Source organism: Ammospiza nelsoni, chromosome 7 (genome assembly GCF_027579445.1).
Source record: "Ammospiza nelsoni isolate bAmmNel1 chromosome 7, bAmmNel1.pri, whole genome shotgun sequence".
NCBI classification, from domain to species: Eukaryota; Metazoa; Chordata; class Aves; order Passeriformes; family Passerellidae; genus Ammospiza; species Ammospiza nelsoni.
The window spans coordinates 20,942,403-20,968,205 of NC_080639.1; the positions used below are offsets into that span (position 1 = coordinate 20,942,403).

Genomic DNA, 25,803 nt, shown 5'->3' on the forward strand with positions numbered 1-25,803 from the left:
GGTTTAGTATGCAGAAATGTAGAAAATCTGAGGTTTTCCTCTGTTTTCCAATCTAGTTCAGCAAGAACAGTTAGCTTCAAACATGAGTGCAAATGCCAAGTCAGTTGGCAGCTGAATAACAGACATCTTACTTCTAGTACTTGGTTGAAAGAGCAACAATTATAATGAGGTTAAGTCTAAATGACTATTGTTCTATTAGGAAAAAATATTTTGCAGTACATAACTTTCCATCAAATACAGTTTAATGTCCTCAGGAGAGTCTACCAAGTAATAAAATAAGTCATTTTACAGTCCCTCTTTAATGGCACCACTGTTAGTCAGTGCTATCTGAAAAACTGCCTCTGACACAGGATGTGCAGAAGCATTGCAGTAATTGCAATAACTTTTTGCATGTTTGCTTTATTTATAATTCAAACCCACCCACCCACATTATCTATGCACCAGGACAGCAATGCATCTGCCCAGGCTGAACTCTTCAGCCAGAACCCCTCAGGCACACTTTGGCTCTCTTTTCAGTAAAGTAACCTCTTTTAGTATAAAGGCTGAACACCTCTTGATATTAACTTTCAGGATTTTGCTGCTGATTCTCGTGCTTAGAGAAAGATAAGCGCCTTAAACATAATAAAGACTAACAGCAAGAGAAAAGGCTTTCATTTTCTCCTACATTCTTTCTGAGTCTTTTAGAAGCTCCTACATCCTCACCTTAGAGATACCAGAGGAATCATGTTTATAAAGGATGTTTTAAAAACCTCACAGACACCATGGAAATTTTGGAACAGGTAAGTGTGTTTCTGTGGGAGAGGCAGTTCCCACTGTGCCTGGAATCAGCCATGATCCTGCTCCATCCAAGAGAAATCAATAACTGACATGTCAGTAATCTCTTGTTCTGCCTGTCATGTTACACAACCAATACAAGTCTGAGACACTGAAGACCTTCCAAGCTGTAATAACCCACAAAGATGGTGAAACATGACTTGAAATACTATATTTAATAACTTGTTTGACAAAGGAAAAGCACTTCTTCAATAGACCTTCCCGCACTCCTCTATGCAAAGCACTGCAAAAAGCTTCTGTAATCCCCCTAGTGCTTCAAACTCACTCAAAATAAAACTATTTGCTGTATTTTAGTATGGGGAATTGCAGGGAACCTTATGATCTATACAAAATGGTCAGAATGTGTAGGCAGTTAGGTTTTTAAATTGAAGCTTTCTCTTGTTTTGATATTGGAGAGCCAAGGTTTGGCCTTCACATAAATTAGTTCTTAGTTCAAAGCAAAAACCTTTCAAATGCTATCTGTTCATACATTTTAAAATTTATTGATAATTTCTTGATTTACTGTGTTTTCCAAGACATACAAAACCAAAGATTTCATATTTACACACACATAAAACATGAAAGCAAGAGTCATGCTGATGATCCACTGAAGGGAGGATAAAATGTTTACAGCTGCCTTGCACCTGCATATTACAGCAAATATTACATAACAGTCAACAGATGCTTTTAAGTAAATGTTTGCAAGGCATGGAAAAACCACCAAAGCAAACATTTTTTGAAACAGTGTTAATGGAGGCCTATGTAATGGGCCTAACTTTCTGGTACATTATGCTTAGTTAATTGAACAACAACATGAATTTCCACACCAGTATTTCCACTGACACTGGACCAACTACAAGGATTAACAAGCAATTTGCTAAGTTCACCAGCAGACACTGTATATAACAGCTGACAGGTATTTTCTCAGGTGTGAATGCTTTCCAAGTGGAACACTGAAAAGATACACCTTAATTTTTAAATTAGGAAGAGAAGAATATTTCAAGAAGCTTGTGCTCTCTCCCTCTCATTTTTTACTTTCTTTCTTATCCCATGTCCTCAAGCATTCCTCTTTGGACTCAGGCTTTTTTAGGGTTGGGCTGACCAATAGAGGTTTAGCAATAGTTAACATGACCCAGTCTCCTTCTCTTCATTCTGCCACCTTAATCTGATCTTTCCTAGTTAGTACAGTCATTACTCTTTGCTATAAAGTTAACTATGCAAGCACACAAAGCCAACAAAACTAATGTGTGCACTGTAACAATAACCAGACCTGCCAGACCTTAATATTTGTTTACATTAGTAATGTAAATCAGTAATGTAATTAGATTTCATTGTGTTTATAAGTATAAATTATACAGTATAAATTATACAAACAATGCATGGAATACAATTCTGGCATGCCTATGAAAAAGTCACATCTAAGAAATTTTACTTATTTTAAGTACGAAGAACACCTTTTAGAAATTAGAAGCCACCTAGAGAGGACAAAATTCCTTCACGTTCCATGAACTGCAGGCATAAATGGAACCGAACCCATTAGCCAACAATCTCCAACCCATCTTTTCAATTCCCTTCCCAATAAGATTCCTGTCTTACTGTCACTCTCCAATCCCTGAAACTAGCCTGCTCTAACCCTTAAAACCAGCCCTATGCCAAGCCTGGCCCAGGCAGTCAGAAACCTGCCACAAGAGGTAGCTGAGTCAGTTTATTAGCACCAGTTTGTCAATCCTGTGCTCCTTTAGAATGCCCTCGTAAGCTGCAGTAGCTCTCCAGCCCTGAGCTGGACTTTGCAGCTGCCTCTTAACCCACAACTGCCCAGGACACACTTTCTGTTACCAATAAAATTAAGCCGCAGATTTTTGTTGGCAACATTCTGCCCTTCAGTTTGACTGCAGGGAACTGTCACCCTGTGGCTGCTGCTGTGCCCCTTGGAACCTTGAGTTTAACCAAGTAACCCATGAAGAGCTGGAAAATGCAGAAATAGCACAATTAATGGTCTCCAGCCAAGCTCACAGTGTTAAAAATAGGTAAATCACCATTGAAACTTTTTTCCATCCATGGCTACTCCATGGCTTGCTAGGACAGACACGTAAAAATCAACAATTCAGAACAATTGTCTGGGCTGGAGTTATGGTGGGTTGGCTGCCTGCATTTCTGTCCATGGAGCCTCTTGAATCAGACCCAGAAGAGGGGACTGAAGAAGCATCTGACCTGCACTAGTTTGGGCCATGAAGCCACATTCCTGTTTGCAGCTGGCAAAAACCACCAGCTTGAGCTGAAAATTAGGACTTGCCAAAATCACTGTGCTTCCCTGAAACACACACTTGGTAAACTGATGGTGGACAGTAGTGGGAAAGGTTGAAGATAGGTTATAGTGCAGTTCATGTCTCTCAAAACCTCTAAATGAATCAGAAAAGAGATCAATTAAGGTATGGATTCTGCCAGTAAATGTCACAGGCATTTAGTCTTGTTAGGTGGGTGAAAGTGTAAAACAAAGGAATAGGACTAACGAGTCTAGAAAAACTTCACCAATGAAGAAAAGACACCTAACACTTTTGAGCTAGTGCCAGCTACTGTGGGGTGAACTCATTATCAGTGTTATCCAGCTGTAGAACCCACCAAAAGATTATGGATTAGAAAACAGGACTTGATTAGATTAGTTTAACTTGTATTTACAAAACTCCAGGGACTGGGAAAATTGTGTATTCAGAAAGTTATGAGCTCAAATAATAGAGGCTAATATTGTCAAGAGCAACACTGAAACTTTATACTAACAGCATGCACTTGGTTAGGCAAGAAATATTCCTCAATAAAAAAAGGCATAAGGTATAGGTCCATAGTGCCCAAATTCATACGTGGCTAGGTAATCATCCTTGGACCAGCCCAACTTCAGTACAATTAAGTGTGAAGCAGGTAAGAAACAGGGGTCTATCAGCTTTAGGAACATTGCTGAGGAAACTGTGAAGTCTGGAGAACAGTGTCCAAGTTAAACACGACAGGAATACAGTGGGGTAAAAGTGTTTATACGAGAAGTTTGTGTAAGGGTAATGGAACTAATGGTTGGTGGTCCCAAGCATTGCACAGGTGGAAGATAGTAATTAGTATTTTTAGACAGCAATCCTCAAAGCCATGCTAAATATACATTATTCTGGAATTACCTAAATAGCACTGGCACAAACTAAAATTAAGAGTAATTCTGAGCTATGGTAAAAAAATTATTAAAAGTAGCTTTCATAAAAAACTGAAAGCTGCTACCTTGGATCACAAACTAGTGCTTATCAAGAGCTAAAAGGGAATATAAACAACTGGAGAAAAACCCGTCACATTGTCATAAAGAGCAAACTCACTTTGACAGTCATTTATGGCAAATGTTTGACTGGGTACAGGCATGGCTACTGTGTGGTGGTTTTGTTCGCACCAAAGGGACTGCAATTACCCCTGCAGGTCATTCTCCTCTCAGAACGAGCTTCATCCACGTTCTTTTAGAGAATTCAAGCCGGGCGCATTAAAAGACTATCGGGAAACTCACAAAATTTAAGACCGGTTACCGTAAGTGTGTTCCATGAGTAAAACTGGGAACAAGCTGTGGCTTCAGAGGAGCGTAAATGAGCCGCGCTGTTCGCTCAGCACCGAACAGGCAGTTTCCCCCAGCGGCCCTGCAGCAGCAGACTCAGACACCGCATCCCAAGCAGCAATCGCGGGGAGAACGGGGGCAGCCGGGAGCGCCGCCCCGCCATGGCGGCCGCGCCCCTCACACCGGCCACGCCTCGCCCTCGTTACCGCAGCAACGGCCGGCGGGCCCGGGGCGGGGCTCAGCCAATCAGCGGCGCGCTTGCTGCGGGGCGGGCGGGAGCGGCCGTTGGCGGCGGGAAGCGGCGCGGCGCGGACGCGGTGGGTGCGGGCCGGGAATGGGGCCGGGGCCGGCGGGCGGTGAGGGGGCGGCGGGGGAACCTCCCCTGGCGCGGGAGCCGAGCGTCGGGACAGTGCGAGGGAAACGCGGCTCCCACTGAGCTGATGGTGACAACAAAAACAGCTTGCGCCGAGAGGTTTGAACAACAAGGCGGGGCGGTAGAAGCAGCCCGGAGCTGTGTCCGCGCTGTGTTAGCCGTGCTGCCGTTGCCCCCCGTGCCCTGACGCCGCGCCTGTTCCCGCGCAGGTCTGCTACAGCGCTATGGGGAATGCACCGGCGGAAGATGAAGTAACGCTCCTTGAAAGAGATATGAAAGAGTTTTGGAACCAGTTTAAATTCAGTTATGGCACTGAACAGAACAATCAGACTTCAGCGCTGAGAGATTTGTGCAAGGAGACTTTAGAAGCTCTTGCAGGTACAAAGGCCCTTGCTCCTGTTAACTCTGCTTTTTGCAAGTTGTCATCAAACTTCTTCAGATAACTGAAGTAACTTTCCCTTCCAGAGAAATGGTCCAAGAAGCTGAAAGAAGAGGATGTGATGATTGACAAAATTCACGAGTATAACAATGGTACAGTTATTTCTTATGCTCAACCTTTATAAAATTAACTGAATATACCTGGATAGTATGTTTAACTTCACGTTTGAAAAGGCAAGTAATAACATCAGAATGAAGACAGAATTAAACCCAAACATAATGGGTTGGTTACAACATAAATTAAAATGTAAATTTCAAGTCAAAAGCAATTTGTTGAAAAACTTCCTTGATGATGCAAAAATATGTTTTCTGCATAAAGCATAAGTATTTAAAACAATAGTGTCAGAATTTTTGCCTGCAGTAGGAAAATTAAATTAAACTGCTTAGTAAAGCTAAGTATTGTGAAGTTATTTATGTCTTTTCCATATTAGTAAGAGAATACTGTCAGCTCATCAGTCTAGGGTTAACTTGGCTGAATTTTGTAACCTTCAAAATATCAGGTAAAATGATTGCAACTCTCACATCAGTCAATGTTTCCATTCTTGGCTTTCTGTCATTACCTGTGGGCAGGAGCCACCATCTTCATGCTTTGAATATGTATGTAGTGCTGGCACCAGAAGCAAATTTAATCTCATTAAAGTATCTGAGCAGCTCCATACTTTGTAGCTTCTCTTAGGAATAACTTTAAGTTTCCATTTGGTATAGTTAAGCTAACTTCTCTCTGCAGCTATGGTAGCATGCATTCTACTGTGTCTTATTAATATAAATAATGTCAAACTACTTAAGTTTTAAATAGCAGAGACATAACTTAACTGTATGTGTTCATATTTTCTTGCCTCCTTTCAGAGATTCTCCAGCAGAGCAAATACATAGCAGAAAAGGAAGAGCAGTTGACAGAAATAAGATCAGAGCTAAATCAAGAACAAGAGCAGCAGAAGAACTTGATGGACAGCATTGAAGAGCTTAAACAAGAGTTGATGAAGAAAATGGAAAGTAAGTAAAAAAAGGATAATAAGTAAATTTTCCTAATTGAAGGAGGGGTTGTTTTTAACACTTGCTCTTTGTGGCTTTTCTGCTGTTCTAGATGGTTTTTTATGTGCTTGTTTTGCCTTTGATACTTATGATGGACTTTTACATTCTAGTAAAATCTTCTAAAAATAAAGCTGCCAAGGAGAAACTGGAACAAGTGAGCAAGATTAAAACATTGTTTAAAGAGCATCTTGCGTTGGAGATGCGTAGAATTCCAGGTAGGTTTCTGTAGCTTCCACAGTTTCTGTGTGCACTGATACAATGTGGCTCATGCTGGATTGTGCAGCAAAGAGCACATAGCTTACACACTTGACCAGTTGGATTAGCCCAGCTACTACATTTGTCCCTCAAATGGCAAAATATGTTAAAATGCATTTGTTTTGCAAAGAGGCCAGGGTTGCTTACTTTGTCAGTGTTCTAGGAATATTAATTGAAACTAATTTTGTATTGTGAGTTTTAATCATCATTGTGTCTCTGCAGCAGAGGTTAATGGTGTTAATTACTTCTGTTTGTGTTTATTTTAGATGAGCAATTACAGTTTATATTCAGGCACATTGACCACAAAGATCCTGATAAGCCCTACGTGTGTACCCTTTCCATAAATGAACAAGGGGACTATGAAGGTATGTGAATTTGAATACTTAAATTAGAGCACTGAATCTGACACCTCTATTTGAAAAAAGCAGAGGAGTAAAGTGCAGCTTAATTGGGATCTTTTATCTTCCAATTCCTGAATGGAAAATCTTGAACTGATAATATTGTTTCTTTAATTATGTTTGTCTTGTTAATTTACATGAAAATAGGACTGCTTATATTCACTGGCCTCCATATGTGGAGATGCTGTTTATTTTGTATCAAGCAAAGCAAGAGAAGGACCACAGACAGAGATGAAAATGCTTCATTTGTAGTCTGTTTCTGCTACAGTTTCTGCTTGCGTATGCGGACAGGCTTATTTCAACTTGTTCCAGAAGCCTAGAGGCAGAAAAAGGGTGACATAGGTGAAAGAATAAAACTTGAAATCCAGCATTCCCCTTCTGTAAGGGCACAGCCTTTTGGATCTCACAGCTGGTTTGGCTATATGGCTCTTACTTATGAAATTTGAGTCCTAGATAGCTTCTAGACAAATGCTGCTGGGGCTCTGCCATGCCTCTGGGTATGAACAGATTTCTGGTTTTACTAATTCAGACCTAAACTTTTGAAGTCAAAAGTCTATCATATGCTGGGCTACATCAGTTTATAATCTGCTTGCCTGCAGAGCAACATCATGGCTTAGGAGTGTGTTTCAGTTTTTGAGTAGGCTGTGGATTCCTGGGAATTGCTGTAACAACTCAGGCAGGAGCACAGCACTGAGTGGGAGGTCAGGAAATAAAAAAACCTGTTAAGTTCTTTGAGGCTTTCTCTTTGCTGAAACAAAATGAGGCTTCTCCAAAATAATGCAGGTGGAAATGAAAACATAAAAAGATAACGAACTGCATTAGTATTTCATAGGTGCAGAAAAACACTGGTATGGATTTATTCTTTTATTTGTAGTCTAATATTTTACAAATTTGTGTCATTCTAGTGAATTCCTGTACTCCTCCTCTGGACTGTATTGCAGAGTTACAGCTTAAACTGAGAGAAACTAACAATTTTTCTGCATTTGTTGCCAACATCAGAAAAGCTTTCACTGCTTTATCATATAAACAGTCTGCATGAAACTGGTTTGTACCTCTCTTTCTGGATGTAGAGCACTCTTACCCCCTTCCTGTTGGTGAAATGGTGTATTTATCAATGTTTGATTCCTAATTTCTAAATAAAGATCATGAAAGTGATATTTTAGTCTACTGTTATCTGGACACATTTTGAATCATTCATTGAACATTGGTATCACCAACTACTGCCTTAACTGAATGTCTGGACATGTAAATTTTGATCCATTACGTGCATTAATGGTGCAATGGTTTGTATTTAGCTGCCCCGGGGAGATAATCAAAATAAAGTAGCTTCGGTAGTTTGTGTATCTTTTCCAAAAGCATGGATGTCTCTGTCAGATTTCTGTGTAGTTGAAATAGGCCTGAAACCTATTAAAAAAAATAGTTTGCTGAAGCTTAACACTTGTTTCAGTTACTTGTGTCATAGGTCATTGTCCTGATTTTTACCGTAACTTGTATTCTACAGTGTTAGCATTTATAGTCATGCATCTAAATATTTTTCTTCTGGTCTGTTAAACTTTGTCATTGGAAACCTTTTGACATGGCAAAGCCTGAAGTATAATGTATTAAAGTATGAAATATAGTGGTGACAGATAAATCACGTGTGCATTTTTCATCTTATCAAGACGACTATTACTACCACAATGCTTAGCTTTGATTGAAAATATTCTTTTTCTATCCTGTAAACTGTTATCATTTTTACAGAAATATTTAAAAGGACTGTTGCAACAAGAAGGAAAATGCTTCATTTGATAATATACCATAAGTTGAAATAAAGACTTGACTAGGTTCAGTCCTAGAAATTCTAGTGCATCAAAAACTAATATGTACGACCTAGTAATTTAGGCATGTTTAAATGTGGTGATCTGATCAGATCAGATATTCTTAGTACAGTTGGGAATATTTCCCAGTCACATGTGAACTGTATTTTAAATAATTTGGTTTGTCTGAACTTAACCTTATAGCTTGATGGGTGCACCACAGACTACACGCTTATCTGCTAGGATCACAACTTAACAAAAAAGTAAAAGACATAATCTTCCATTTCTTCTTTTCTATAGGGCATAATTTGCTGTTTTCTATGTAGTGCATAATTTTCCTTGGTGTGCCCTATTGATTTTTTTTCTTGTATTGCAGCCAGTTATACACAAAGAACAGTAAGAAAGGTAAAGGTGCCAATTGATTACACTGCAATTTTGGAACAGAATAGCAGCAGAGAATTACTAAGCATTACTATAGTGACATCTCCAATAAAACAAATCTTCAGTTTCTGCTTTGTGTCCTCTCTCAGGACAAACCCTGTGTCCTCTCTGAGAATTCTGTAACTGGCAATGGCACACAAAGACAAGGGATGGGAGCCTGACTTCAGGGTCTCATTGTTCATTAGTGGATTTGTTTCCTTTTCAATCAGATTAACAGGATTTAAGTTGCAGGTACTTCTCAGGAAGTATGCTCTGTTTGTGCCATACTGTCTTCTCTACTGTGTCAATAAACTGCATTTATTCAGTGCCTTGAAATTGTCTAAATTAGTTTTGTCATTGTAATACCTTAACATTGCTGTGAACTCACTTGTGATTTGTAACCTTTTAAAAGGCTTGTGGAGCTTGACATAACAAAGGAATGCACGCATAAATCAGTCCCACAGACACAGTAAGAGTATGTATTTCAACTGTGTGAATAAGCTATACTAAATGATTGTGGTATTAGTCCTACCTTTTGGAAAGCAACAGTTGCAATTCAGTTATATGAGGCATTACTGCTAAAACAGGATTGTATGCCTGAAGGGTTGGGAGGAATGGCTCTGATTGCCAGACAGTGGCACTCCATTCTTTTTATCCATATTATCCCTAATTACTTTGACAGCTCTATACACAAAGAGCCCTTTAGAGTCTTGAGCTTATTTATAAGTTGCTGTAGCAGAAGCAGAGGCAATGAAGCCTGATTTCCTATAGATCTGTGGGTTTGTCCTTGAACAGTGCCATTCTCTTCACTGTGATATTCAGCTCTTCTTTACAACCACTCCTGAGTTATGCCATTTGGCTCCTGCTTTGCTGCTGCTGAAGCTGCAGGACACCAGTTGCACCCTGCCTACTCTTTGTCCAGTGCACTGATCTGTACCTGAATGCTGACTTTAAGTACATTATAAGGACAGGGATAACTGCCACACAATCTTCTTTTCAAATTTGGACTAATTGAGCAACACATTCAGAAGTTGCTGGGGAGACTGACAGAAGCTAAAAATAGTGTTTAGTCATGCACGCGTGTGGTGGTTTTTCATATGACGTTTTTATGGATATGCATAAGTAGTTATGCACTGAAATGATTAATTGAAATAAGATACAATTAGCTTCAGTGTGATTTTCTTCCTCTTCAGTCACAGCATGTTGAACAATGCAAATTGCTACTGACTCACCTGTTTTGTGACTGATGAATAACTCTCTCTATGTGGAAACATGCTCTTTGACTGACTTGCACTAGCTACTGCATTGTGGGCTCAATTCTTCATTATCCATTATCTTCTGCACCACAGCTTCAGCTGGAATAACTGGCTGGGCAAAGAAACAGGTCTGTTAGAACACCAGCTATGCATCACTATTTTGATTTAGAAGCATGCTACATTTCATACTGATAGCAATTGCAATTACCATAAAGGAAATCAGGCTTTTAAGAGAAGACTGCATACATTAACCTTTTGGCTAAGCGAGGAATGGGTCGAAGTGATAGGTGACCTCGTCTCGTGGGTGGTTTACTAGCTGAGTTACAGCACAATACATTAATGTAAATGCTTACCTCACAGGCAAACAACTAATACTTCCCATGCAAAGCTAATGAGAGAGTTTTGCTTGTGTAACTCCATGTATGACACAACTTTATAATGGAAAGACAATGCAGCAAAGTGGTAGTTTTATTTTTTTAGTATTGTATCAGCGTGACTTACTGGTCTGTATTTTCCTGCACTTATTGCAAAGGCAGATTAGCCATCTGATAAACTCATGTTTCTAAAGGAAAGAGGAAAATCCTCTTCTGGCATGCAATTCTCAATGCTGTCAACTGCAACTCTGCAGCAATTACCCATCTTTTTTAGGCTCCAGCCTTCTCTAAGGTTAGTCCACAATTCTGAGTCTGCTTGGGACTGTAGTACACTCGGGATCACCTTTACTAAATGTTGTGCTAATGGCATCCCATTGAATCAAAATATGAAATCCACAATCAATGTGAATGCAATTTACACAAGAAAAATAGCTTACTGTTCCCACCTGCTCCTGCTGTTTCCCTTTGCTGTTAGCAACCCATTCTTCTTCTCCAAGATAATACAGTTAGCAGTCTATAATAGTTACCTGTCAAATCTTACAGAGGAGTTCTTCTATGCAAAACAGCTGCTGTGTTTGTGCTGGATGCTTGGACAAGTTGCAAGAGTAGTGCAGACCATCACAGCTTAACTATACATAATTTCAATAGTTCACATGCTCCTTAACAAAAAGCCTTAGAAAAAATGAGATCCAGTTAGTAGGAAATTGGTATTAAAGTGGAACAGTTATTAAAAAAAAAATCATGTGAAAAGGCTGTTTCTAGTCTGGACAGCAGTCCTGGCTGTTATTTATATCCACCCAGTCCAGGTGGTGCCACAACCTGGGTCATCACTTCCTCAACATTGCTGAAGGACCAAATGTTGGACCTGTAAGTGAGCTAGCCTATTTACATGCAAATCCTTTCTGGAACTGAAATCTGATTACACTGTCCCACGAAGTAACAGCTATGGGCAGTGATCTCACTTGGGAGATAGATCCATGAGAAACCACATGTAAAAATGAGAACTAAATGCTTTGGATGAATTAAGTTTAAATCAAGCCTAAATGAGGGACTAAACAAAAGTAACTATGAGATAGCAAGCCTTTCTGGTAGGAAGCAGCTCCTTCAAAGGCACCTTAGGAGACCCAACAGTAATTATAATTACCATTACTGTGGATTAAAAAGGTGTGGTTATCTTCATCATAGGCTCAGAAATAGGACATAAAATTGCTAGTTAGATTAATGTGAGAAAGCTGACGCAAGTTTAATTAAGGAAGGATCACATTTCATCTTTGGGTTTCAGGACTTTTTTTGTGAGGGGAGATTGCAAAAAGTTGATGTAAATATGCAAGAAATGTGGCAGTTGTGCAGGGACTTTGCTTGGTTGTTCTGGAAAACTGAGAAATAACCTGCACAGTATTTTTTAGGGAGACTACCTTACACTTTGAAATGTTTAAAAAGCATAAAAAAACTCACCCACTGTAGTGTTTTTCAAATGTATATGAAAGAGCAATAATTTAGGAATGTAAATATATGTTGCCAGCCAGTAGCTTAAGAGTACATTACCTTTTCATCTGATCAGTGAACTATAGCAGTAACATTACAAGTAGGTCATGTTACTCTTAAAAAACCCTCAATACTCAACTTCTAATACTTACTTTTATATTACACTTTCCAGTTACTAAAAGCTAACAGTTCTGTGTCACATGTAAACAATTACCTTTGAAAGTCAGAACCTCAGGAACACGTCATTGTTGCATACAACTCTGCATTTAAGAAACCCCTCCACAACAATCATCATTGGTTTGGCAAACTCAGGGCTGGAGAAGGTGGGTGTAAAACACAAATTGGCATCTTGTTCTGTGAAACCCACTTAAGCAGGTTACTGGCTGACAAGAGTAGACAGTGTAAAATCTGTCCAGGGGCAGGACTGGCTGCAGCAGAATGGATCACCAAAAAGACCAAAACCCCCAGCACAATTTAGGGAAACAAGAACCCTCCACCCACACTAGCAGAGCTGGGACTAACTTCCCTCCACATAAGCCCCCAGCCTCTGTCCATCACAGCATGATGAGCTACTGAATCATGCAGAAATTTGCTCATCTGGGACAGCTACACATTTGGATTCCCTTCATCACCTTCTAAATCTACAGGAAATTGTGTCACTGCCTTCTAACTCTCCTGAAGCAGCAGTCCTCCTGCTGTCCTCAGAGAGCCACTGTTTTCTGTGCAAAGGGTCCTTTACAGACTTAGAGCCAGAGCACAAAGCTCTTGCTCTGTGTGATGTTATCCTGAGCTGTGCTCTGCCTCTCCCTTGTGCTGCATAAGTTGAGGAGCAGATGTGGCATAGGGAGCAAAAGACATTAGACATACCGCTGGACAATATTCCACATAAGTAAATCTCTTCATAAATACCTTCATTAAACATGAACTGAAGTGCTATATTAAATGTAAACAAGAGTATCTATATATTATCACAGAGCTGTATTAACAACTAAATTTGCTAAAGATCTACAGTTCTTTAACACAATGCACACCCCATCTGCAAAAAGGCTTACTTTTCTTCCAGTGTAAAACTTCAACTGATGTGTGAAGATCCCTATATGACTGATATTTGTGTTATGAGAACTGTTGCCTAATTTCTTTGTGCTGAAGTTACCAGAATTTTTTTCAGGCATCCCATTTCTAAGTACTTCCTCATAATCTTTTAATGCTGCAGCAGAGCCTGCCTGATAATGGTGTTTTGTAGGCTTTATTTTGGTGAGCTGCAGCTTTTCCTTTGGACAGCCACTCCTAGGAGTGGCTCTTTTTTCTCACTTCCACAAGAGGCTAGTAGGGGGTGCTTTGCTGACTGACTCCTTAAAAGAAAACTGAATGTGTATTTCTAAAGAAACTCTGCTCACTAAAAAAAGACAGCTTTCCCAAAGTGGGCTCAGTTTGACATTCAGGAGTTATTACCATGCAAAATTTTTATGTTTAAATCCTAGAAAATTATCCTTTTCTGGTAATGAAAATATTTTCGTTTGTATTGAGAGAACTTGATCTTCCAACACTTCCTGTTACAAACAGTTTCATACAAGAAATAACATAAAGTTATTTAAAGACACACTTGGATCTGTCCAAAGAGTGTTGGAGTCTACAGTGTGGGTAACAATCTTTGAGCTAAAACAAAGGAAAACATTGTCTGCATCTCATAGAAAAAAACAAGAAAACAAAAATCTACATTTCTAATACTTATGTTTATTATGAAACTGTCTCCAAATTAAAATAGCCCACAATACTGGTTGGTTCCAGAGATTTTATGAGGAATAATTTTTCTCTGTATTAGAAAAAACCCCAAACCCAGTCAAATAAAAGACAAAATAACCTCCAAAGTTCCACACAATAGCTATGCATGAAAGGACTTCTAGCTAGTGCATCACTGTATCCAGAACAGTGGAGTTCCTACACATCACCACATTTCTGAAAGAGTTGCTCAAGCACAGAATTGTCATGAAAACACAGGTGAAAATGTGTCATCTGCCTCCCCTTGACGTGCAGCAGTCAACACGTACAGTATGGTATGAGAGCTTGTGTAAACAAGAAGAGCAAAAAGCTGAAGCTCAGCAGAAGCCAGAAAATGTGTTTTGTTGCATCCATTTTAAGTCATGTAAGACAGTATTTTTTGCCTTTTGTCTGACACATGTGATCATTGACGTGACTCCAAAACATCCTTTCATGGTATTTCCTACAGTTTTTTAACTGAAAGCAATTTCAAAGATTGAGAAGTCTGTAAAGACACACTCAAACACTGTGTTTTCATTGCAACTACAATCAGAAATCTTTACAGTGTAAAAGCTGTACATGTACACCACCTTTCCAAACCTCCACTAGAGCTTTTTAAAAGAAAAGGGAAATAAAGAATAATGTTGTCTTACTGAAGTTCCCATTAGGTCCCTGTTCCAAATCAAAACCAGTCAAAACAAGTAATACAAACTGGTTTTGCTTCATGGTTTAAAGGCAACTGTAGTTTGCAGAACACTGAAGTTAGGCCTAAGAGGGTCTACATTACAAGAAGGGTAAAAAGTTTTAAATACTCCTCTCCCACAAATGTCACAGGAAGTAGACAATAGGAGACATACAAAAATGAGTTGTAGCAAAGAGATTAAGAAAATACCAAAGCATCAGCTGTATAAAACCAATGGTAGCCCATATTTCTCTGAGATACAGAAGGCTGTGGTAATGAGAAAATGAATGAAATGGGCATTAGGCTTCCCAGTGGAGCACTCTGTGTAAGACAGGGAGCACCTCAATCACCCAGCAGTGAGCAGCAGTGGCGTGTGCTGCAGGGTCACAGCTCTCACCCTCATGTCCTGTTCACAACCAGGAAGTGATTTTCACCTGAATCAGATACAGACTTAAGACAAGAATCACTTCACTGTAAGCAAAGCTTTAGTGCATGTACTTGGTCTCAGAAAAAGCATTTGGCATTGGCAATCACGTGGTCACAGAATGGTCACAGGCTGAGGCAGGAGATACGAAGCTGTGACACCTGGACCAATTCTGCTGGAATCATTAAATAAATAACAGATAGAAAAAACTACAAAAGGGCAACAAGGAAACAGCATGGGGCACTTTGGTATTTTAAAACTAGCACTACTTAACAAGACTCCAATGTCCACCCATGTTGTTTGATCAGGTATTTTTACCATTTTCTGCAATGTTGTTCTTTATGAAAAACAACCAAACAAAACCACCAACCCACCATGTATTTTTCTTTTGATACAAAATATTCCAATATGGGAAACACCACACAAAGGGTAACCTGAATGTTATTTTACTGTAATCTGGGCTCTGTCTAGGAGAGAAGACAAATTCTTACTATTTACTAATAAACTCTAATTTCCTCATTTTTCTACTTTGACATCTCAACCACTGTGTCATGTACTGTACTATAAACAGGACCATAGAACTCAAAGACAGAGAAGTTATAGAGTACAAACTCTCATTTCTAGAATTACTAAATTACACTTCTACAAAAGGTGTGAATATACAGAACCTTTCAAGGTCTCACATTTACCACAAACCATGCGAATGATTTCAGTCAATCTTCTAAAATATGTGCAATCAACCTCTAAATACTCGATGACCTCCAAATGCACCTTGCAAAGCTCTTAATCAGAAAAGCAATCAAATTCAAATGAAAAAGGAAATAATTGCACGGCATTTTCTCTGCAGAGTGGAAGATGAAGCCAAAGTTTTCACACCCATTAGTTGAAACAATGAATTAAAGCACACTGCCATGTCTGATCACTAAATCACTTGGTCCTTCCCACTAGAGACAGAAAAAAGTGTGAATTCATAATTTTTATAATAAACCTCTAGCTTGAAAAATCATTGTGTAGCAAAGGTTGGTGAAGTTCTTAAGGCTTCCTCTTACCCTATTCCCCCACATGTGTCATTTGAATCTCTCTTACTTCACTTATTTTCCAGACATATCTGTAGGAAGTTTATACTAACTGCTAAGAACAGAATCCAAAAAGCCAGGATGATAGGGGCTAAGTATGTCATTGGGTGTTAGCTGAACCAAGGTAACTGCATACATGCTTTAGCATTTCACAGATGCAACTGAAATTTAACCTCAAGGGAACAGTTTCAATCCCAGACGCACCATTTAACAGTGGGGATCAAGGGACCTTGGCAGGCTTGAGAGGGAGGCCGATGGAAACCTCATGAAGTTCAAGCAAGCCAAATGCAAAGTCCTACTCCTGGCTTGTGGCAATCGCAGGCACTCCTACAGGCTGGGTGGAGAAGTGATTGAGAACAACCCTGTGGAAAGACTTGGGAGTGATGGTTGGGGAAAAACTCAACGTGAGTGAGGGTGCACTCACAGCCCAGAAAGCCAAATGGATCCTGGCCTGCATCCAGAGGAGTGAGGGCAGCAGGGCAGGGGAGGGGATTCTGTCCCTCTGCTCTTGTGAGACCCCACCCAGAGTACTGCAGCCAGCTCTGGTGTCCCCAACATAAGAAGGACATAGAACTGTTGGAGCATGTCCAGAGATGAGCTGTGAAGTTGATAAGAAGACTGGAGCAAAAAGGAGAAAAGCTTAGATTAGCTATTAGAAAGAAATTCTTTACTTCAGGGGTGGTAAAACACTGAACAGCTTGCGCCCAGGGAAGCTGTGGATGCCCCAACCCTGGCACTGTTCAAGCCAGGTTTTATAAAGTCTTGAGCAACCTGGCCTAGGGTGAAGTGTCCCTGCTCATGGCAGGGGGGTTGGGACTAGATGATCTTCAAGGTCCTCTCTAACCCTTAACATTCTATGATTCTGTGACACCCTAACAGCATATGTAGTGATGGTAAATCAGCTCAAGGGTTGTAGCCTTGACTCTACATCTGAATGCACATTACAGAGCATTGCTGAAGAGGACCAACAGGGACTAAAGGCCTCTGGCACAGGGATTGTTGCTGGGGACTGCTCTATGCCCTGCATCACCAACATTGCAGCCTGGGGTCTATGTTGTGCATGTTGGCAGTTCAGAGCAACATTCTGTTCTCATGTGAGACAAAATATTTTGCCAGAATGCCATTTTTGTAACCATCTTTGCAGAAGGGAAATGGTTCAGTGGAGGCAGTAATCAACACCACAGAATTAAACTGATATTCTCCATTACCATTTTAGCAGGTCAGATTTCAAAAATTATAATCTTAATTTAATTGATCCCAGGATGGTTTTATTTTAAAATCCTGGAATTGTCTTTACAGTAATTACTACACAGCTGCAAACACCATAGATAGGATACTTTCCATTGCAATCAGCATATTTTCACATGTGTAACCTGCCCTACAGAAAACTGTATGAAATCAAATGCACAGGAGACAGATGAAAAAAATCAGAGGCAGAGAAACTTTCTGGGGAGAAGGAAAGTTGCTCCTTCAGATATACTCATGGGCATTTAAGCTATGCAGCTGCTGGATTAAAAAGTTATCTGGGTTTTTCAAAAGATGCTCTGTGGGTAGTAGAACTGACAGATCTTTTGTGATTTACACTTTCTGAGTTTTCTTACCTTTATTATTTACTAAGTTGAGGTACTATTTCCATTCATGCCATTCCAATCTTGCTTTTAGCACACCTCCTTTTTCCTAACACACAGGAGTTTCTATGGATAATAAAAGTTTTAGAAGTTTTCAAGAGTGACCAGTAGAATAGGACAAATCTCAGTTTTAAAAAGAAAGAAGTGACAACACAACTTTCTTCAATGAAGTCTATATAAAATAGCATCTTTAAACATGTTTTATGGCATCAGAAACCATCTATATTTTACTATTTGCATAGGTGGAAGGAATCAGAAATGACCTCATGGCTCAGGTTTCCAGCTGAACACAGCACTCCAATCCCTTTGTATACAGAAGACACACTTGAGATTTTTTTTTCCCCTGTTTTTTTTCCTTCCTTTATTTTTTTAACTTTTATATGTGTGTGTGTGTGTACGTCAGTCTTTGGTCTATAAGCACATTGGTTCTGTGTGCACACACAATACTGTTGAACAGTAGGTTGCATAGAGTCTGTTACCCAAGAACCCTGCCTACTTTTGGCACTGCTGTCACAAATCACACAAGAGTGTCCTGCAAGAGCTGTATGATCCTTAGCATCCTACATTACACTAAACTTTGATCTAGAGACTGGAAGAAGTATGCATATTATGTTTGAAAAGATGTTTACTTAGGGTGTTATTATGTCTTCTTTGTGACACTATGTATAAATCTTGGATAAAAAGGAATGCAAAATTATTTTAAAAACACCCTCTAATTTTATTTGTAGAGGTGATGAAATACTGCTGAGCATTCAAAGGTTGCTGTGAATTATGCTGAGTGAATTTTGCTCAAGTTCTCACATATGTAAAATAAAATAATGTAAAATAAACTAATTTTAGAAATGTATGACATTCTGCCTTCCCTCTCTTCACCCTGCCAAGGAAGTAGCAATAATTTTGAGAACAATACCTAGACTGAGCTGAGTCCGAGGAAGAAATGAACTTTTCATCTGCTGTTTTTTCCATTACACCCCTGTTCTCAATCAGGTGAATGTGCAAGAACAATTTCAGGAATTAAGTCTGGATTCAGAATGGTGCATTTGAAGAAACACCTTTTTACACGGAATCTCTGCAAAAAGCTAAAATCTGCAGAGGTCAAAAATTGAAAGGCCAAAAAAAAAGGTAATAATGAATTTATCCAAAGTGCTGACAACAATGCTTTTGGGTATTTGCACAACAAATCAAGTCTACTTCTAATGCAATTAACCACCAAATTGAATTTTAAATTATGCTAAAATAATATCCCACAATTACCACTTCCCCCCCCCCCCCAAATTATTTTGGAAGAACAGTAACTGTGATTTGATAGGCAATTTCAAAACCAGTACTTTAAAACACAAAGACAGCAAAAATATCTGAAGCAGATCTAAAATCTATAAAGCTATGTTCTAAATTACTGTAAGTAACAAATCAAGCAACTATTACTTATAGCAGATTCAGCAAAACCAACAGGGATGGACAGAAGAGATCTGAGCATGATGCTCTCCGTTACCAAGAATCCAAGACACAAAGTTTGAGAATGGATATTCCCTTTTGTCCAGAAGTTCCCAAAAGAATAAAAAATAAATAATATTTCAGACAGTACAAGTGAAAATACTGCTCCCATTGTGTCAGTTACATACACATACAGCATGCCTACGTATACAGAATGGTGTGCTGTCTTCATTCACAAACAGGAAATATGGCAGTGCGCTATCAGAATGCTTTGATACTCCTAATTTTTTTCTGATGCTGAAATACATGAATAAACTGCATTCACGAGTTATAATTTACTTCCAGTAGCAAACAGTTCGTTCTGTTCGTGTCTGATGACTGAACTGAAGGATTAATGCTCCTCTGAGGAAGTGGCAGCAGTGAGATACCCATTTGTCCCGTTGGCACCGCTGGTGCCGTTGGTGGTGACCGTGCTGTGCGGGCCCTTTGAGCGAGGTACTGTTTCCTCCTCATCTGAGCTTGACTCAACGTCACTTCGGGCATCCTTTGCTACCTGTACAATGTGGAAAAGAAGTGGGCAGTAGGTGACTGTAAGGAAACAACTCAGCTCTTTGGTTCAAGAGAATCAGAGAATTCACACATTTTTTCAATTTGAGTTTTGAAGGCGATTTCAGCTCTGGCACACTTCTCTGCCTTTGCCTGCCTGCACTCACTTCAAACACAGGTATCCACACATAAATATGCCACGTGCAAAGGCAGGCTGAGAACTCAGCACTGGTGCACTGAAGGTAGTATGGCCCAGTGCTCAAGGCAAAGGGTTTTGCACAGACCGAAGTAAACAACAATCCAAGCTCCCAAATTCAACCCAGGCTCAGTCCCCCTGCCCTCCTACTAACTACAACTGTCCTTCATTTGGAGTGCTGCTCTTTGACCTGATAATACAAAGTGTTCAACCCAACTTCCTGCCCCTTACTTCCCAACTCACTGGAGACCACGTGGCTCCAGGGAACAGTGTTGAGTGCTCGCAGGAGGAGACACGAGCACTGCTTGAAATAAAACTCATCACCTAACTCCAGTCTCTGACTTCAGACAAGTGGTGAGAATGGCACTTGCAAAATGTGGACATAGTCCAATTCAGTCTCTAAAACAGGAATAACAGTTCCTGTGTGCCCCATTGTGTCACTGGAAAGGTGTTTCAGAAACAGATGGACCTTAGCTGCTGTTTCCTGCTAATTTTCAGCTGACTTCTTCAAAAAATCTTGAAAATCTCCAAAATTAGCAAGAGTCCACCAGATACAATACAAAAAAGAACTAGCATCAACAGAAAGAGGTCTGAAGTTTAACCTGCATGCCTGTTTCTACTGTTTGTAGAGCTCAGCATCCCAATTTCTTCATGATTGATCCACAATCCATCTGCTGGTTGCCACAATCAGGCAATTACAGCTGACTTCACTACAGCAAATGGACATAAAAGGGGGCAAACACATGGTGAGTCTTTTTCCTGAAGAACTAAAAATGCTTAAAGAACAGGGGCACTGTGTAATTTTTCGCTTACAGTAATTCTCCTCTCCTTTGGAAAGTCTTCTTGACAATTCCACTCTCATCTCAGAAAAAGCCATTTGCCTTTGAAGCTCTCAGTGTTGGCCTTGCAATATCCCAGTACCTGAGTGACACCATTCTGCTTGGAACCAGTGAAAGAAGAAAACAGTTCCCATACAGCTCCCACTAAGTAAAGTTTTTAATGCCAATGTCTAGCAAGCCCACAATTCTGACACCTGTGAAACTGGACTTCAGCTGAGGTCAGAAATTTGGTTCCATACTTTACAGAGCTTCAATTAATAGGTTACTTCAATGTCTTTCATATAAAGGAACTTTTATATTGCAGCTGGTGGCAGTACAGAAATACACTTAGAATTATACGCTTATCAGACAGAAGAGAATGGTCTCAGCACACAGCACTGAGCACCTGGGATCTATGTGATGGCAGAGCAGATGACTGAACAATTCTGCTTAAACTTAAATTCTCTTAATAGATTCACTGCCAATTTTTCTGATAGGGTCCTGCCATAAAGCCAAAAATCAAAATAAGATTCTGTGCTGTAGCCAGTTCTTCTAAACATGGGATCTGCTCCCTTTGTTTTTAAAATGCAGCCACGAAGCAGTCTTTGCACTTAAAACCTGATATGAACGCAACACATCTTGCAGTACTTAGTACTTATCTGTAAGATATCTGTAATGTGTTGTGAAAATAGTTTTTATTTTTATTGCAGAAATAGAAAGAATGAGGAAGTTAAAATCTGAAGGAAAATTAATCCTCTGTATATATGTCATACATATCCATCTCTAACCTAGTCACTGTGTTACTGCATGTGTCTGACTCTGCTTTAACTCTGTAACAATCTCAATTTTCTCCTGTGCAATTGTTAGAACTACAAGGTGAAGGAATTACAGTCTCAAGTGTGTGTCCTGAATGCTGACAGAGCAGATGCTTATCCTGCTGAGATACAGATATACATATATATATATATATATATGTATGTGTAAACACACACACATACTATCTTATCTATCTATCTATATCTGTATGTAAAAAAGGTGAAACATAATAGCACCCAGATACTACAGATAGAAGTGGGTTTTAATGGTTTTGGGTGATGCATAGCCAAGAAGCAAAAAATAGCCTTTCAAAATAGTGTTTACTTAAATATATAAATACAAACAATGGATGAATACGAGGCAGAAACCACAAATTAAAATAACCAAAGCAACCCGAACCACAAACACCAGTGTTGTCAGAATAAATCTTTTGCATAGTAAATTTAAAGAAACTTACGTGCAAGGGGTTCCACTTCCCAGCCTGCCAGCACAGCACAAGGGAAAGGATAAACAAGCAGAGTAAGAGACAGGAGGAAGCAGTCTTTGAAGTTACTGGTTTAATTCAGACAGGACAGCCGAGGCTAATAACTTCTAAAAGCAGAGCAGACTAAAGTGTGCCTTCCAGGCAAAATTCAGCTCATGAATGCACTGTCTTTCATGATGGAGTGGCAGATTCTGGGCTCTGCCAGTGCATGGCTGAGCTCCCGAGTACATTCACAGATAGCAATTTTCTGGAGAACAATCCCATTCACTTTGGGGTCAGCCACATCAATATGCTCTCCTCTTTAAGGACAAAGTGTCCTGACTTTACATGATCTGCAAGGATTAGCTCTACCATCTGCACACAGGCCCTGTGTCTGCACAGCAATTGTAATGTATTTCTGGGGGTGACATCTTCCTGTCAAATGTACCACTGGCAGCAAGACACTAAAGTCTAGCACAAACAGTCTACTCTGGGAATACTAGAAAGAAAATACAGAGCTCTTTGCAGTACCTCATTAGTACCAAAACCCAGAAGAGGCTGTGATCAGTAATTTTGCCACTAGCAAACACAGCAGAATTTCATTTTATATTATTACTGCTAACACTTCCAGCTCTGAAATGAACATTTTGCTAACAACTACTATAAAGAAGAAAAACAGAACTGGCAGCCCCAAGAAAGCAGTTTACTTGTTGGGTTTCTTTAACCTGATTTCCCTAATGTAGTTTAGTTCAGTGTACTACACTGTAAAAAAGAAGTGCAGAAGCACATATAAAGACAATCACTATACAGAGTATTATTAACCTATCTGACAATCATTAGGAATGGGAAAAAGTTTCCAGGAAAGGAAAGAAGAGTTTATCTAAAACAAGATGTGTCTCCAGTAGCATGTTATGGATTAGAAAAAGAAGAAATGAACCCAAACAAAAAGTGACTTCTATTGATAATAGAAAAATAAAAATCATGAAACAGAACCGTGTTGTCTTACCTTGCCCTTTGAAATAGCTTTGTAGGCTGCCTTTATGATTAGGTAAGACCAAAAACAGTGCAGAATTTGAAGAACCATAAGCAGCACATTGAAGACCCACAAGGCAGGAAAATTGCCCAGAGCTTCATACAGTTCAAACAACGTTGTATTTAATATCCTAGAAAAAAAAAGGGACAGAAAAATAACAAAAATTTCCTTAAGCCAACAATCTCAAAGAAGTTATTTTTAAATCAGAATGACAAGCACTTAATTAGATGAGATCCACACAGACAGTTGGTTTTCAAAGCAATAGTGACTTGGACTGAATCACACAGGTGTCTCCAGAGAGAAACAACATCAAAATGTTGCTTTCAATATTTAACTTGATTTGTAAACATTCCATACAGAAAACAAAGGTCCTCAGTGTGCATTTCTTCTCTTCATCTATACAGCTAGCAGGTGTTTGCTGACCCAAATAACACCTTCCCTGATTGATAACAAAAATTACTGGCCCCCATATTAGCCACTGTTTTGCACTAAATCCGATTTGCACACCACTTAGGTACAGCCAAGAGCGAGGCTTGGCAGTTACATCCAGGACAGGTGGGCAATGGACAGTGAGGGGTGGGAGACCTCATTGCAGCCTTCTGGTACTTAAAGGGGGCTTATAAAAACACGGGGATGAACTTTTTAGTAGGGCCTGTTGAGATAAAACAATGGCTAATGGTTTTAAGCTAAAAGAGGGTAGATTGAGACTAGATCTAAAGAAGAGGACTTTTACACTGAGAGTGGTAAAACACTGGAACAGATTACCCAGAGAGGTTGTAGACTCCCCATCCCTGCAAACATTCAAGGTCAGGTTGGACAGGGCTCTGAGCAATCTGATCTAGATGAAGATGTCCTTGCTTGTAGGGGGATAGAATATAAGCAAATCAAGATAGTGCAGGAAGTAATCTTACCCCTGAGGAGTTGCAGCTGGGCCAATTATCAAAGATTAGGAACAGGCCTGACTTTAACAGGCCACAGCTGTAAGCAATGAGAAGAAGAGTGCTATACAAGAGTGGGGTGGCTGTTGAGAAGGGAGCTGGAGTCAGTTGGCTGCTTTGTGAGAAAGAAAGAGTCAGTGCCCTGAGGAGCTGCCCAAGAGAAACACCAAGAAGGTATGAAACATTTGTGATAAGGAGACAACAGTATGGAACCCCTGCAATAAGATGACAACACCTGCTCATTGCAGGCAGGTTGTGCTGAATGACATTTAAAGATCCCTTGCAATCCAGATCATTCCATGACTCTAAGAAATGCAGGCAGTTCTACACATTTGAAATAAATTTTTGAGAATCAGCATTTCAGATGCAGGCAGTAAACTGATGTCATAATGAACTTCTGAAGCTTTGCTAATCCAGCACTAACTTTCTGCTCAGATACCCTGCCACAGCAGGTGATTTCAATCTATCTTAGCAAACAGCCTGACAGCAGAGTGGAGAACAGATGATAAAAACAACATCATTTTTAAAAACAAATAACGATCTAGGAATGGCTGTTAATTAGTGGAAAAAAATAAGGCAATATAAGGACTTGTCAAACGTCATCCACTTTCCCTGCTGATGCATAAATTCATTAAAAACTCGGCTGCCTTTCTGTTCTTTCTCCTGTTTTAGCTCGGCCATCCCCGCTGGCCGCTAGATGGCGCGTTCAGCCCGGCAGCTCCGGACCCCGCACGGGCGCACAGCCGCGCTCAGCTCCGCGCAGAAATTAGGGATACTCGTCTCATCCTTCTAAGAAACAACCGCATTTCCCACAGCTCTTTCCAGCAGCATCAAACCAATTAAAAAAACAAAAACAAAGTAGTACTAGTATGAAATATGTACAGACAACAAATTCAGAATACCACATTTAGTGGTAATGATACACACCCAATTGGCGTAACATCACTGATCACAAAGCAACCAGTGATTGCTCATACACTTGACTCAATACTGTGGGGGTACTTCATAGTACTTCTACCTTTTCATTTTTGCCTTCTTACAGAAGTTGAATGTTTTATAACCTTCCTAGACAGTGTTTTTACACTGTCTTCTGTTTATGGTGTGAGCACCAGAAAATGTTTTCCAGTTTGCAAAAACCCCATCACATTATTGCTTCTGTCAGGTGGAACTCTTCAGTCTCAGCTTTGTGCAATTTGTTCTGCCAGTGGCAGCTATATTTGTCACAGTAACACGCCACTTTACAGTTCAAGGGGACACTCTCATCACATCAAAACAGATGTGGAGTCAGCATGGTTCAACTTCACCAGTGCTTACTGCAGTTCTAACCATTACATCAAATTCAAACTTGAAATCAACAACTCCTGTATATAAAGTTACCATTGTTTACACTCAACTGTCTCTATGTCTAAAACTTCAAATGCCACAGAATTGTAACTGAAGCTTCTGCAGGTTTCTGTTTATATTTTATTAACTGGACCAAATTCATCTCTGGGGACTTCCACAGAAGTCAAGTAAAAAAAGCAGCATTAGAGATGAGTTAGTCCACTCTGGCAGAAGTCAGGAAGAAAGCAAAAAGAGTGCTTCTGGTATCAAAAACCCATGTCCCATGTGCAAATGACTCATATATTGTGTATCAGATAGGGAAATAAGCCTCAATGAAAAAGCAGACTGCTTTCTAATCTGTTGTATCTGGCAAACTAAGGACAAGACTGGAATTCTCCATTAAAGCTGCAAAAAGGATCTCATTAATTGGCCATCAATGCTAACAGGGGGTTCA

General features: G+C 39.8%; 2 protein-coding genes across 5 annotated transcripts in view; one reads left to right on the forward strand and one right to left on the reverse strand.

The window, feature by feature from the left end:
* Positions 1-4,668: 4,668 nt before the first annotated feature.
* SPC25 (SPC25 component of NDC80 kinetochore complex) lies at positions 4,669-9,435 on the forward strand. 3 transcript variants are annotated; one of them, XM_059475912.1, is made up of 7 exons: positions 4,669-4,704; positions 4,970-5,138; positions 5,226-5,291; positions 6,045-6,191; positions 6,341-6,445; positions 6,752-6,850; positions 7,789-9,435. In XM_059475912.1, exons 2-7 carry the CDS (start codon positions 4,985-4,987, stop codon positions 7,920-7,922), a joined length of 705 nt encoding a protein of 234 aa, XP_059331895.1. In that variant the 5' UTR covers positions 4,669-4,704; positions 4,970-4,984; the 3' UTR covers positions 7,923-9,435. The 3 variants fall into 3 exon arrangements, with proteins under 3 accessions (XP_059331895.1, XP_059331894.1, XP_059331896.1); XM_059475913.1 differs by lacking the exon at positions 4,669-4,704 and adding an exon at positions 4,837-4,859; XM_059475911.1 differs by lacking the exon at positions 4,669-4,704 and having other exon boundaries at positions 4,795-5,138.
* Positions 9,436-13,928: 4,493 nt separating this feature from the next.
* The window catches only part of CERS6 (ceramide synthase 6), a 97,329-nt gene continuing 85,454 nt past the window's right edge, over positions 13,929-25,803 (reverse strand). The window contains exons 9-11 of one of the 2 annotated variants that reach the window (XM_059475850.1): positions 23,062-23,218; positions 22,050-22,073; positions 13,929-19,769 (exon numbers count right to left, since the gene is read on the reverse strand). In XM_059475850.1, the coding sequence (XP_059331833.1) occupies positions 19,608-19,769; positions 22,050-22,073; positions 23,062-23,218 (343 nt within the window). In that variant the 3' untranslated portion in view covers positions 13,929-19,607. The remainder of the gene's footprint in view (positions 19,770-22,049; positions 22,074-23,061; positions 23,219-25,803) is intronic. The other variant, XM_059475851.1, reaches the window with a different exon arrangement.